At 40.5% G+C, this 15,867-nt stretch overlaps 1 protein-coding gene across 1 annotated transcript in view; it reads right to left on the bottom strand.

Annotated features, from left to right (window-relative positions):
- The window catches only part of NNT (nicotinamide nucleotide transhydrogenase), a 114,727-nt gene extending 104,149 nt beyond the window's left edge, over positions 1-10,578 (bottom strand). The window contains exons 1-3 of the mRNA XM_056112120.1: positions 10,419-10,578; positions 6,443-6,672; positions 2,952-3,169 (exon numbers count right to left, since the gene is read on the bottom strand). Of these exons, the coding sequence (XP_055968095.1) occupies positions 2,952-3,169; positions 6,443-6,672; positions 10,419-10,566 (596 nt within the window). The 5' untranslated portion in view covers positions 10,567-10,578. The remainder of the gene's footprint in view (positions 1-2,951; positions 3,170-6,442; positions 6,673-10,418) is intronic.
- Between the last annotated feature and the right edge of the window lie 5,289 nt (positions 10,579-15,867).

A 15,867-nucleotide genomic window follows, 5' to 3' on the forward strand; every position in this document is an offset into this window, starting at 1 on the left:
GAGTGAATATGATAACAATCCAGCTATAAGAAATCAATTTTTATGAGTGTTTACAAAATTCCAGTTGTTATACCGAATGAGACTGATTTTTCAGAAAAATAGAAAATGTTGATAACAGAAAAAAGTAGTAACCATGGAACCTCTCTGATGATAAGCAAAAAGCTGGAAATTAAAGAATATATCTCACTGTTATATGGTTGCATAGAAAAGTCTAACAGAAAATGATATCACAAGTTGTGTTACACATGTGTATAAACTAGCTGATTCATTTGAAACCATGCCCTTTTCATGTATCAGTTGAGGACATTACATGGACTCTGTAATTTTGCCCCACGTACTTCCGAAAGTTCAAATTTCAGCCAACTATGGGGCCACAATGGGTGGTATTAAATAACAGGCATATCTGCATCCTTATCCAAACTGGGTCACTCAGTTCTTACAGGGTTTGTTTACATTGCCTCATAAAATTTAATTTACTCAAAAGATCAGTGGATACCTCATGATGTCTCACTATTAAAAAAATTTTTTAATAAAATAAAAGAAAATACTCAAATATTACAAAGTTTAAAAAAATAAAGATATTTTACCTTGTAAAAAAAAAATCAGTGGACCTAAAAGCCACTGATCTATGACTACAGTTTTGACAATGTCCATTTCACATAACAAAATCAGTAACATTCTTAAAAGTTTACACTATATTTTCATATTAAATTTTAAGTTCTACACTGTTAAACATTACTCTATTACAAAGTAAATATAACAATTTATGTTGTCCAGAGATATATTATTTATTCCACGAAAAACAAATATCTCCAAGCCAATCATGTGCCAGATTACTTTAAGGATATCTGGGACGAAAGGGTTAGCACAAGGGTTAGGCGCCTGCATTGCATGTAGGGGACCCAGGTTCAATCCCTAACACCACATATGGTCCCCTGAGTAATCCCTGAGAACTGCTGGGAGTGGCCCAATAACTAAATAGGTAGACAGATAAGGACAACAAAATATAGTTTTTGTCTTCTGTGCCGCATTTATAATCCCAAAGGAACCCAAGTAGAATCTGCAGTATATCTGATAGACTACACGTAAAGTATAGTACCTGAGAAAAATTCAGCTCATGTGTTAAGACAAAAGTTTTATTCATATATATATGAATAAAAGGTTAGTTTTATACATATATAAACACATTAATCATTTTAATGTGTCGATATCTGAACCTTCATATTAACTGTCAACTACTAATAGTTTCATACATAATTCACCTAATTTGTTAAATAAATGGATTTCCCAATACCATCCAATTTCCAGATTTTTCCCATGCTCTAGGGCACAATCAGAATCACTTTGCAAGCATGTAGCCAGTGCTACCCCTCCCCCAGAAAGACTGATTACTCAGTCACAGTCATGTTCCCCTGAGCAGAGCAATTTCAGAATTCTTCTCAACATGTAGCTAACCAGGCACTAAATGGGGAGCACTTTCCCCTCTGCGAGAGGGCAAATGGCATACTTAGCCCCCAGTAATCAATTTTGTTTGACAACAAGGAAAATTTCTGAAGTGGAGATATTTTTCTTATTCGTTAAATACATTATGAATTTACCTAAGCAAAATCTAGTTAAGACAATAAACTTTCAAAATGTATTAGGTTAAATCATATTATGCCACTATCCAACTATTTTACTATAAAAATGAGCAATTTCAAGCTATTACATATGTATACACTCATATATATAGTGTATACATGACTGTATACACACTCATATGAAACACAACATGTTACTCTACAAACTGAGAGTCATTTTCTTTGGTGGTGAAAATACTCCTATCCATGAGGAATGAAAAGGAAAAAATATATATGCCCCAATTCCCTAATGAACATGAAAATTTCTCTCTAGTATTATGGCATAATAATACTAGAGATAATCTCCTGCCCCCGCGCCTGGCTGTTCTCACTGGGCCCCTTGGAGGGGAGCGGGTTGAGCTTTCCTCCCCACCCCAACCAGGGCTCCGGCAGCTGAAGACCTCCAGGACCAGCCACCACCAGACTGAGACCACTCTCCACACACAGGAAGGTACTGGCAGAGGGACAAAGCCACGCGGGTTCCGGGGCCGAGATCTCCAAGCCTACTCGGATTGGGGCCGAGCATCCTACACCCAGATCCTCCAAATTCCAGTAGGCAGGGGTCACACCCACCAACTGGCCCCCTGGCGCCGTGTAATCCCATCAACGGCCAAGACCCAGAGACTATAAAAACCAGCTCCCGGAACCGCACAGCCGCGAATGACATCTTATTATGACATCTTATTATCTCATTCCTACTTTGGACAAATTGGCAGGCTACCAAATGTAGTCTGCCCACACGGCAGAGTCTGGCAAACTCCCCGTGGCGTACCCAATATGCCAAATGCCAGTAACAATGATGGGTCTCATTCTCCTAAAGAGCCTTGAATGTAATCTCAGGGCTAGGATGAAAGAGACATTACTGGGGCCTGCTCGAGGCAATCGACGAATAACAGGATGATTTGTGATTTGTGATTTGTGATTATGGCATTTGTTATCTCTAGGGTATCTGAGCTGTCTCTTCTTTATATTTTCATTCTATTTAATGGTGCCTTGTACCAAAAAGATGCTTAACACTTATCCATTGACTTCTTTTTATCAAAGTCACCTTTCATTCATCCATTTAATCTAATACAATATTTGCATTCATATAATAAAAATTTAAAAGATCAATAAAAAGGGATTGAGCAATAGTACAATATGAAGAGCCATTTCCTATATGGTGACTATGAAACAGTAAGTTTCAATAACAATTCAAACACACTCTCAAGACGCTGTCATCTCCAGTAATTATCACAGGAAAACCACTGTAAGAAAGAATGAGCTAGACTAGAAGGTTTCTGTAATACTGCTGTGCTCTTCCTCGGCTAAAATGGGAAAGAATTAACGTACCCAGCAATGTTCGCCATGGAGCTCAGCGCATCATATCCCTGAGCAATTGTGATGCGTGGAACCTGGTCCATTGCCAGAACTGTAGCTTTCCTTTTGGAAAGTTTATCTAGCAGGTCTGGATTTTGGGCCGGGTAAATAAAACTAATAAGTGTTCCTGATGTCTTCAAAAGGTCTGCTTCATGGACACCCAATGTTGGATTAATCATGGGGGCTCGCACCTGAAAAGAAAGCGAAGTCACAGATTAAAATTATGATTATCTTTATATACTTTTTGTCTGGAGTTGTGTGTGTGTTTGTGTGTTTTGGTGGGGTAGGGATTGGTTTAGTTCTGTTTTTTGGACTGCACCCAGCAATGCAGGGGGCTACTCCTGACTCAGGGCTTAAGAGACCCTTCGGTGCTGGGGACTGAACACCTATCTGGCATGCAAAGTATTTGCACTAGTCCTCTGAACCATGTTCTCAGGCCCTTTATCATATTTTTAAGCAAACAGGACAATTTAAGTAACAGTTGAAAAAGGACTCTAGAAGTAAATTTTTAAGCTTCTGACAAAATTCCTAAGCAAGGTAAAGCACACAAATACCAATGACATCTACCCTGGCTGATGACCTATGCACCAGGTAAAGCTCACACACACCTGGCAAACAATCTCAGGTCAAGTAGCCATAGAGCAGCAGGACAAATACTTAGATTCTACAACAAACATGTACCCCAGAATTTCAAACTCTGGTACAGCTAAGAGACATCAGAATAAATGAACAGAAAGTTTTTGTTGTACATTTAATTCTTGCTAATTCTGGCAAATACTTGGAGTGGTAAGAAGTTAAGAATATGGGGCTTGGAGCGATAGCACAGCGGGTAGGGTGTTTGCCTTGCATGCAGCCGAGCCGGGTTTGATTCCCAGCATCCCATATGGTCACCCAAGTACCTCCAGGAGTAAATCCTGAGTGCATGAGTCAGGAGTAACCCCTGTGCATTGCCAAGTGTGACCCAAAAAGCAAAAAAAAAAAAAAAAAGTTAAGAATATTATAAACGAAAATCTCCATGGTAGTATGTGTAAATTGATGATACCTTGAAATTCCAAACAAATACTTACTGATGGACACAGTTCAAACTTTCAGTGTTGCTGAATTGAGTTTAAGTAAAACCCAGCAATCTATTCTGCTAAATATCACAGTTATTTGAAATGTTACTTCAACATAAAAAAAAGTACTATCAAATCAGTCAATAAATACACACTCACCTTGAAAATTTCAAATGTTCTTTATTATTGTTGATGTTATTATTTTATGGGCCACACCCAGCAGTATCCAGGACTTACCCCTGGCTCTTGGCTCAGGTATCACTTTTGGGTGCTGGGATGGATCCTGGTTCAGCTGCATGCAAGGCAAACAGCGTACATGCTATACTATCTCTCAGGTTCCAGCAAATGTTCTTGTTTGTTTGTTTTCTTTTGGGGGTCATACCTGGCAGTGCTTACTCCTGGCTCTGAACTCTGGGGGTCACTTCTGGAAAAGCCAGGGGAATATATGGGGTGCCAGGAATTAAACCCAGGTCAGCCACATGTAACACAAGTATCCTACTCACTGCACTATCTCTATAGCCCAAAATGTTCACATTTTGTTAGCCAAGATTTTTAGTTCCATTCAAAAAGTGTTTTATGTCCAAATTTAAATCAATCTCCAATTAAAGCATTTCATTCCATTTGTACTTAGTACCCAGAAGTACTTTTTAGGCAAATAAATATAGAAAAGTTGCAATGGTAAGTAGTTTTTAAAGGAAACAAAAACACACGAAGTCAGGTCTTTGATTTCTCAGCATTTCACCCCAATTTATCTAAGAGACAGCTTTTTTACCTATTCCCATTTCCGTTGTTGGCCTGGGATGCATATGACTTTAGTCTCAGGGTTTAATTAAAACTATATGAAAGGTCTATTTTCCCCTGGTGAGAATCTATTAATATAGATTTAATAAAAATTAAGGTAACTTAGAATAGAGTCTACTGACTCCCATCTGATGCTCAGAGGAGACTATTAGCTGCTGAATGAATCAAGCTAATGTACTTTTCCCCTAACGTAATTTCTGGATTATTAGTTCCTTGAGATAGTAACAAACGACTCAAAATAGAATTGCCAAAGTCAAGTAGTTTATCAATACAACTCAAGTTATATAAATTTCTACATCATAATAGGATTTTCAAGGCATCTTTCACATGCTTGTGATTCCAAAATACAGAGCCTTTCTAAAACTTAAAGGAAACCTACTGACTCTTTTTTGTGGGACATATCCTAAGTTTTTGATACCTAAAACACACATTAGGATGGATTTTTTAATTTTCCCTAGTTTTTCAAGTTTGCCAAGTTATATCACCAATAATCTGTATGGCTAAATACTTTCTTCTTTTTTTAATACTTTCTAAAAGTTTAACTGAAGTAAAACTCACCTCCATACCATAAACTTGACTATCATTTTTCTATATACAAAAAATGTTTTGATGTGTTGGTATTTGTATCATAAATATATAGCTAGATAGATATCTATACATAGATACACACACACATACCACATACTTTGAAATATCATTACATGCAAGTCAAACCAGGTTTGATCCCTGGCACCTCATATTGTCCCCTGAGCCCTGCTCAGATTCCTGGGCTTAGAGCCAGAAGTAGCCCTGAGCATAGAAATGTGTTTTGTGACCCTAAAATCAAACCAAAGGAGTTATGTAAATTTATTCTGCCTTAGAAACTAATGCAGAAGGACAGTCTTTCCTAACATGAGGATCTTATTTTAAGATAATAATCAAGCTTCTCAAAGTTATATTTCCTGAAGGTTTAGGACTAAAGTGAATATTCAACTCTAATAATCACCTGTGCTTGACTATTGGTATAATCATTCTTTCTTCCCCACCCCATCCACATAATTTTTACTTCAGATTTGATTGTTAAGCTTAAAATATCGGGTTTTTTTAGAAGCGCAGATTTTTATCACAATCTTAAAACTTTTATTAGCATAGGTAAGGCTATCTACAACTCAGTCTCATGCTTTCTGACTCTCTCAGAAGAGTCCTTCCTTTTAGAAAGTGCTCGTTAAATCGCTGTATTCAGTTATCAGGACACCACTACACACTAAGCCCCAGGAGGAGTTCCATGACCTCCTCCATTCTAGTAGCAGTGAAATACCTGTGGGTCTTTGGAATATCCATGAACCATGGATTGCAAATTTTCCCTTGTCAGTAAAAAAAAAAGCTTCCACATAACAAATATTAAAAAGGAAAATTACTGTGTTCTCTCTCTCTCTTCCCATAGTTAAATGTATCACACTGCCTGATAAAGACTCTGCTGGAAAGTCATTTCTAGCATGCACCATTCCTTTTAGAAAAAGAACCATTATTTGAAAGGAAGTTATAAGCACAGAGAAAGTAATTTCATTTTTCTAAGAAAAATTTCAAAGGCCATGGGTATGTCACACAGAGGGGGGAAGGCGTAATTACTTTGACCACCACGTCGGATGCCAGCACTTCCTTCACCCCTTGGATCCGGGCACCTGCTGCCCTGTAGTGATCGTCTGAGAACTTGGAAGCTTCTCCGGCACCAGACTCCACCACAACATTAAAACCTTGCTTCACCAAGGCCTGAACACCAGCAGGTGACAAGGCCACTCGCTTCTCATTTTGGAAAATTTCTTTGGGGACACCAACAGTCAGTTGCTTGTATGGAATTCCTAGAACAAAGACAAAAACAAATTGGTAACAAATAACTAAAATCAATGCTTTAATTAAAATTTTCAGAAAAAGAGAAATAGGCAAATGAGCAGTCCTCTAAAAATACACCTTGTGTATTCGTTGCTTTGCAAAATGCTTTCCTCATTCATAACTATAATCATGACTCTCTGATAAATGATGAGAAATTTTTTATGCCTTCTCTCCTGAAAGTTCTGAATTTTTCTTAATGATTCTCTTCAGGGCACATGGCCAGCTTAGTTTATTCATAAAGGGAAAAATGGGTTAAAGAGATGGCTTAAGCAAAGTCTTCAAATTAACCTGCTCAGATTTCTACTCTCCCTATCATTACCTTTATGGAAAATAGAACCAACTCATCAGTGGCAAGCCACGTTCAAAGTAAGCTTCGTGAGAGACATTCATTTTATGGCCTTCAGAAGTATATAATAATCAATGTGTGTTACATGAAGCCTCTAAGATTGTAATCATAAGCTATGAAAGGAACACAAATATAGAAGAAAACTGATGATTACCCAAAACTAGCAAACAGGAAAGAATCAAACTTTTGTCCCACTTCCCACCTAAGCATCACAACCTTGGGTAACTAAATAACAGAGGCAAGGCCAGAGAGATAGTACAGTGGTTAGGACACTTGCCTTGCACGTGTTCAACCAAGGCTCAATTCCTGGCACCCCATATGATCCCCCAAGCCTAATAGGAGTGATCTCTGCATGAAGAGTCAGAAACAAGCTCTGAATATCACCAAGTGTGGCCCAAAAAACAAATAATATTATTAATAGAGGGAAATGTTTTTTCTGTATAGAAGAATTTCTACCTAATAAATGAAGACAGAATGAAAGAATATCAATATTTTAAAATCCCTAATTAAACCACTGATTTATTCATTTATTTTATGGCTTTTGTGCCATGCCTGGCAATGCTCGGGCCCCCTTAAACCACTGATTTAATAATGATACTCAATCAGATCACTATAGACAGACTTTAAATAAAAAGCTGATGGGACCTTCATTATAGATGGATTGTTAATATTAATAATATTTAAACTCACTGATTAATCTTCATGATGTAATGCAATAAATAAAAATGATCACCCATGAAGTATTCTTGCAAAAAAACAGCAAACCTGACATCTGGGAGAGCCACTAAAGTTCATAATAAGAGACCGGAGCCAGAGCAAACTCTCTACGTGAGTACAGTGCTAGCCTTGCATACAGTAGACCTGGGTTCAATCCCTGGCATTACATACAGTCCCAAACCCCCTGCAAGGAGTGATCTCTTAGCGCAGAGCCAGGAGTAAACCCTGATAATCACCATTTTTGGCATGGCCCAAAAAACAAATCAACTATAAGTGTATATGTGTGTGTGTATGTGTGTGTGTGTGTGTGTGTGTGTGTATACACACACTATCACATAATACCAAGAGAAAAACTGGTCGCATAATACCAAGAGAATTCAGCCAAACCTAGAATATCAGAAATCCTACAAGGCAACAAATAAATTCTTTTTTTTATTTTATATTTTTCTTTTTGGGTCACACCCGGCAATGCTCAGGGGTTACTCCTGGCTCTGCACTCAGGAATCACTCCTGGCGTGTGCTCGGGGACCACATGGGATGCTGGGAATCAAACCCTGGTCGGCTGCATGCAAGGCAAACGCCCTACCCGCTGTGCTATAGCTCCAGCCCCAACAAATAAATTCTTTAAGAAATAAAATTTAAAAAGAGGGATGTTCAGATCAAAAAAAGACTTAAAGATAGGTGTAATGGTAGTGGGGTTGGTGTTGGAATATTAAATGCAACGATTGAGAACAACTTTATAAAAATAAAATAAAATTTATGGAAAGGGGAAAAAAGATCTTAAGATATAACCTGTTTACTTCATTTTTTTGTTTTTGGGCCACACCGAGTGGTGCTCAAGGCTTACTCCTTGCTCAGGGATCACTCCTTGCAGTATTCAAGGGACCATATGGAGTGTCAGGAATTGAATCTGGGTCAGCTGCACACAAGGTAAGCACCTTAACCCCTACACTATCACTCCAGTCCATAACCTATATATTTTATATATACAAGTTATGGGCTTGAGAGAAGACTTTGTCTTCATTGGACAACTGGGCTTTCCAGAACAGCTGAAAACATTTTTTTTTATCTAAAGTTGAGATTGTCAGGGCAGAAACCCTGCTAGTAATGAGTTCTCATCTGAGAAGAAGAATCGATCATGTGAAATCTATTTAAGGCAGATACGAAAATTCAGAAAGTTTAGCATTTTAGGGGACCTTAATCCCACACACTTCAATTTAAAAAGGAGCACCGTGGTATGTGGCAAAATCTTCCTGGGTTGTCCCCAAATATCCACCCTTTTTCTCCACCCTGGCAACAGAATGCCATCTATAGTTAGCTGAGTATGTCACCATTTGGCATAACAGACCAAATGTTCAAGCCTTGACAGATACATGCTGCCTCTGTCTGAATTCTGGCCAATGAATGCAGGCAGAATGCTAAGAGCTCTGGGCCAAGATGCTTAAACAGCTTAGTAAAGCACCCTTTCAGCCTCTCCTTTTCTGGTCTATACACCAGAACAGAAACAAGTGGGGTCCTAAGAGCCGGCCACTGGAAGACTTCAGATCTTACTGTACATAGGCTAGGATTGTAGCAGCAAAATTTGAGCCAGAGTGACATTATCCTTCATTTAAAGCAATACTTTGTGGGAGAATGGGCACTAGTGGAGGGATAGGTGAATGATCATTGTATGACTGTAATGCAAGCACAAAAGTTTGTAAGTTTGTAACTGTACTCCACTGTGATTCACTAATTTAAAAAAAAATACTTTGCTCCTGGATAGAACAGACTAAACAAAGGGACAGAAACCACTTAGAAGACTAGCGCTGGGCTGGAGTGATAGCACTGCGGGTAGGGCATTTGCCTTGCATGCGGTCGACCCGGGTTCGATTCCCAGCATTCCCTATGGTCCCCCGAGCACAGCCAGGAGTAATTCCTGAGTGCTGAATCAGGAGTAAGCCCTGTGCACCACCGGGTGTGACAGAAGAAGAGGAGGAGGAGGAGGAGGAGGAGGAGGAGGAGGAGGAGGAGGAGGAGGAGGAGAAGGAGGAGGAAGAGGAGGAGGAGGAAGAGGAGGAGGAGGAGGAGAAGGAAGAGGAAGAGGAAGAGGAAGAAGAGGAAGAAGAAGAGGAGGAGGAGGAGGAGGAGGAGGAGGAGAGGAGGAGGGCTGGTGCCAGTGACCTGGACCAATAACTGAACACTGTGAGGGCTTCATATATCACCAAGCCCGTTAACCTGAGCAACTGAGGTAAAGTCATTAAATGTACTGAGGAGCATTAATGCAGGCCAACCCATCCATATACTTAGTTTCTCTATTGAGCAAATGAATCATGCATGAGTCAAATTCCCCAAAACTGGCTAGCAAAGAATTTATAAGAGAAATGGTCTGTGAGGAACAATCCTCTCCCAGGTACAAGGGAACTGGATTCATCTTGTTTTGTTTTTGTTTCATTTTTCTGTTTCCTTTTATTCTTTATTATGAACATCAATACAAGCAAAATATAGAAAAACACTTGTTTTGGTTTGCAGGTGGGGAAGATTAATTCAAAATAAGTACTTACAAAATAACAGGCTTTAAAACTGCATGACTTTTTCTTTTATGCATTGTCAGATGACCTATTAGTGGTGGACACTGGAAGGACTTGATTTATATACACTGAAATCATACTGTACCTGGTTTTATAGGACTTTTACAATGCAGCACCTGATGAGAATGAAATGTTCGGAAGGAAGCCTTCTTCACAGGTAGGACCTTATAGGGACGCAAGGTAAGCAAAGGACATGAACAGCCAGTGACCACTGTTCTCAGCAAGTTTGCCATATTCTTATGATCTCACAACTTTCAGAATCCTTGCAAGTAAATCACAAAGAGGGAAAAAAATAAGACACATCTATGCCAAGAAAAATATACTCTGTCATATAAACATTAAAGCAAAAAAAACACACTAATCTTATGAGCAAAGAATGTTAATGATTACATGTAGGCATTTTCAATGAATTTATTTTCCAATTAATTTATTTCGAACAGAAGAGATTTCAAAAGTGCCAAGGATAGACCCAAATGCAAAGCATGTGACCAGTCCTTTGTGCTATCTTTGTCCTTGAAAAGTTTTTGGTTTTCCTTTTTAATGACATAGAGACCAGCCACATATTACATGAAAGTTATCTTCTTAGTCATAAAAGGTTACAGTCATAACCTTGAGCTTCCTTTTGTATAAAATACTGCACAGGGTCAGAGAGGTAGCACAGTGGTTAAGGTACCTGAGCTACATGTAGGTCAACTCTGGTAGGATTCCCCAAAACCATGGATGGTCCTCCAAGCACCACCAGAAGTTTCTCCTGAGCACATAGCAAGCAATAGCCACTGAGTACCTCTGGGCGTGGCCCAAATGCCATCCCACCCTCCCACCCCAGGGAGAATGAAAAACAACTAGAGAAGGCTCCTGTGAGTCTTCTAATCTTTCCACTCCTATCCTTAAGGGAATATCCTCGCTCCTCTGATTCTTTCTTAAATTCTTTATATTAAACTCTGTGCCCCTCCAAAATGGGAACAGGCAGGGGAGATAGCTCAAAGGATTAATGCACATGCTATAGACGTGGGAAGGCCTGTACCATCCCTTATAGCACCACAAGGTCCCCAGAACACCACCAGGAGCAACTACTAAGCACCAAGCTGGGACTAACTCCACAGTTGGTGTGACCATAAGAAAAACACAAAAACAAAAGAAAAAAGGGAACCCTCAAAGGATATAGAGTCCTGTCAGTCAAACCCAGCTATCTACACCCACTTCAGGCTTTGCCCAGTCAGGTGAGCCCAGTACCTAATCCTGACTGACTACAGTCTTCTAGCCTCTAGAGGAAGAAGGCTCAACATTTTGCAAATGCCAGAAAGCAAAAGTGGGAAAATTTACAGTCCATGTGGGGTTGACTCTTAAAGATGCACTACCATTCAACAAACACACAGGTCTGAGAGGCAAAGTTCTTATAAATACCTGTAGAATCAAACTGGAATGGGTAATATACTTGGAAAATAGGAAAATCAACACTAACAGTATAAAGCAAGCAACTCCTCCTCAAGGAACCAAAGAATGTGCTTATTCCCTTCCAGGGCTCATCAAAGGAAAAGAAAGGCATTTGAGAGAGAATAAAGTGGGGGAAATGCTAAGGAAGAGGGAACATGCAAGTTATGTCCAAGCAGGAAAGTAGACTATAGACCAAACATGATTGCCACTCAATGTCTCTTTTGCAAACCACAGCACCCAAAAGGAGAGAGAGAACAAAAGGGAATGCCCTGCCACAGAGGCAGGGTGGGATGGGGGGGATGGGGAGTGGGAGGGATACTGGGATTAGTGGTGGTGAAGAATGGGCACTGGTGGTGGGATGGTGAAAGAATCCATATTAGGGCATCAAATTTTTGTGTACTTCAGCTAACTTGCAACATTGCTGCTTGGCTGCTTTGCACCTGGGGGAGACGGGACTTGGAAAGTGAACAGGGCATAACTTCTTTCTAAACCAAGTGTGACAGGATTCAGGTGTATTTACTGTTCCTGAAATGTATTGTCTCAGTAAAGCACCCTGCAGATTTGGGTAAAGGATAACTTAGGATGCGGGTGGTTGGGGAAAATTGCCCTTTCCTGGAGTGTATTGTCTCACTAAAGCACCCTGCAGACTTGGGTAACTCAAAAAGAGGATGGTCAAGGGAGATTACCTAAGGCTTAATGATTCGGGCTATAACCTTGCTTGTGCTGACAATCGATGTACGTAAATGCTGATCTTTGAATCTATAGGCTAAGGAGTGAGGTACTTTTAAATGGATTGGTTAAGAAAGTATATGTTGTTACAAATCTATTGGCTATGAAATGCGCGGGCTTTGCTGTAATGGCCAGTGAAGGCCTATATAAGATCCCCTTTGAAGAAGTTTGGGGCTCTCAGCCACTGCCCATTTTTGGGGTATGCTGCGGAGCCCCAGCATGCTGGTCTAAATAAACCCCGTTTTTACTCCTGCAGGAATTGTGTCTATCTGGTCTCTCCATGCCTCCCAGGGCTAGGGAACTCCCGATCCCAACAATGGGTACTTGATCATTGTATAATTGAAACCCAAGCACAAAAATTTGTAAGTCTACAACTGTACCTCATGGTGTTTCACTAATAAAAATTTTTAAAAAAAGATGTCCAAGCAGGAGATATTTTTTTAATGTATTAAAATAATTTGTTTTTCATTTGAAGGTTTTACATTTTCAGAATGTTTCCACATACATCATTTCAGTCCAAAAGCTTCCTCGTGTTCCCTAAAAATTCTCTTCATTCATGGCTCAGAATGGAAAGTAAATGAGTTCAAAATTCAGTCACACATTCAAAACATTTGCTGAATCTATGCCAAGTGCCAAGATGCAGAAATGTATGAAAGATACTTTTTGACTTGTGGGACATTTTTCTATCACAACTAATGATCTATCCCTATGCCAACTTCTTGGCATTTACTTTGGGTTCATCCAACTTCCCCAACCACCACCACTGTCACAGGCTGATAGGACCTTAACAGTAAGATCGAAGCCATCCACCACAGAACTACATATTAAGTCTGCCACTCACAGTCAGGCACAGCCTGACTCTGTGCCTCAGTCTGCTCATCATATATAAAGTATGTTTTTATACTTCTTTATAGGGCCCCACCAAGACAACAAACTGCATAAGCAGGTAAGTGCAATGCAAGCTGAAGATCTATTCCATGTCCTGAAGTCTGGAAAACTTGTCCACCTACTCAGAAAATCATAACTTGATACTAAGCAGATCCTTGGCATCAGATGTCAACAGGACCAAAGCCTTCGGGGCCAGTTTCTCAGCAAAATTCCGCTTGACTTAAGATATGAATTCACAGGGTAGCAATTAGGAAGCAGTTTATTGGCAAGAGCAGTCCCTATTACTCAATATAAAAGACCTTGAAAGTTATTTAGAAAATCTCCTAACTATCTTATTAAAGGTCAGTACTTGTCTACAAAAATAGTACTTCATTTCAATTATCGCTTTTGCTTCTAACTTCACTTTTAAAGTTCTTTGCTTGGCCAGAGTGACAGCAGAGCAGGTAAGGCACTTGCCTTTCTCCTGACCTACCTGCTTTGATTCCTCAGCATCCCGTACGGCCCCCCAAGATGACCAGGAGTGATCCCTGATCACTTCCAGGTGTGGCCCCCCCAAAATATAAATAAATTAAATAAAGTTCTTTGCTATGTTCTTAGCCATATTCTTCTAAGGTAAACTTAGTAACTCAAAACAGGGAACAGGGTCAGAGGTATGGTTCCCGTGTAAAGTACAGAGCCTACATGCATAAGACCTGGCTTTGAACCTTGGTACTGAAGAAAAATATTTTGTACACTAGAAAAAAATTTTCAGTACGGCTATCAATACTGTTTAATGTAGGTTATAGGAACAACTATATTCCATAGCACCCTAGAGAGCAAACATGTAACCTAATTAAAAAAAAAAAAAAGCAGAGGCAGAGAAGGTGAACTGTGATCGGAAGGACCACACTAAATTCTTAGCTGTTTGACCTTGGGAAGTGGGTCACTTTAATGCTCTATAACTGATTTTCTAAGTTCACTCTTTTTTGTTTTGGGGGACATATCCTACAGTGCTCTGGGAACACTCCCCACAGAGTGCTCAGGGAACCAAATGGTGACAAGACCCTAAACTGACCTTCAGCATGGAAAGCATGCACACTGGCCCTTTGGGCCATGTGCCCCCCTGCCCCCTGCCTTGACCTCCTAATTATTAACATGGGGAAATAATAACCCCCACCTTATAGGACTGTCATGAAGGCTGAGCACAGGGTCTCCACCGTAATTACTAATTGTGTAGGTATCGCCTCTGGCCTAACATTTTGCAAACCAGAGCAGAAATCAGCAAGTACTTTTTTGACTGAATGGGCTAGGAAAGATGAAGCGCAGTGTCTAAGGAACACATTCTCCACCCAAGAGGTTTCAGGAGACTTCCCTTAAAAATAAAATGAATGTTTGTGTAATGCAGCCTTGCCAAAAGCCGATTCCATCAGCAAAGATAAACAATCTAAGCACACTTGCTGATAAGAAAGTAAAAGTCTTAGTCAAGATGAAATAAATAAATAAAGGTGGGGGGAGGGGGAGGAGGATGCAACGGTTTGCAAAATAAAGATGTGTGTTTTAAAAGAAGCGTTCATCTTACTTTTTAAATTTTGTTATCAAGTCACCGTGAATTACAGAAGCAGATCTGATTTGCCCAGAAAGAGAAAGCAGCCATGCACGTGGAAGCACCTCCCAAGCTGGCGATCTCAGCAGTCCACAAAACGAAAGAAGACAAAAGCCCCCCACGGAGCACCAAGTAAAGGGTGTTGGGAGGATCCTCCCAGGATGAGGGACTGCATGCTGAAAGTAGACTATAGGCCGAACATGACTGCCACTCAATGCCTCTTTCACAAACCACAGCAACCAAAAGGAGAGAGAGAACAAAAGGGAATGCCCTGCCACAGAGTGGAATGGGGTGGGGGTGGGGGGTATGCTGGGAGCATTGGAGGTGGAGAATGGGCACTGGTGGAGGCATGGGTACTCAATCATTGTATAACTGAAACCCAAGCACAAAAATTTGTAAGTCTACAACTGTACCTCATGGTGTTTCACTAAAAAAAAAAAAAAGCCCCCCCCCCCAATGTAGCCATGGAAAATCTTGGAGATGAGAAGCTAAGGGCCCCAGCACTGACACCCAGAGCTTCACAGTTGGAATCAGGAGGACTTCTGCGCAAAGCCCTGCTCTGCTCCGTCTCACCACATCCCTTTTCCAGACAGGACTCTGGGCTTCCAGAACCAGAAGGCGATGGAAGCTGGATGTGTCACCACTGTCCATCTCCACTGCCAGCTGCTCCATTTGTGGTAAAGCCACTCTGAGGTGAGTGAGGTTTAACTGTTGTAATGTGGGCGGCTAGGTAAAGGCAGGCCATCGTGGAAGGAGTCTCTCCGGGGGCACTAAGGTCAGGATGGAGACGGGATGGGAGGGAAGCAGAGATAAGGGTTGCTTCTGGAGCTGGCCCTCTCCTTGTGCGAGTAGGGTGGCCACAGTCACACGGCACTTCAGGTCGTGTTTGGCCCTGCTTCCT

The sequence above is a fragment of the Sorex fumeus genome, unplaced genomic scaffold, assembly GCF_029834395.1.
Source record: "Sorex fumeus unplaced genomic scaffold, SorFum_2.1 ptg000015l, whole genome shotgun sequence".
Classification (NCBI taxonomy): Eukaryota; Metazoa; Chordata; class Mammalia; order Eulipotyphla; family Soricidae; genus Sorex; species Sorex fumeus.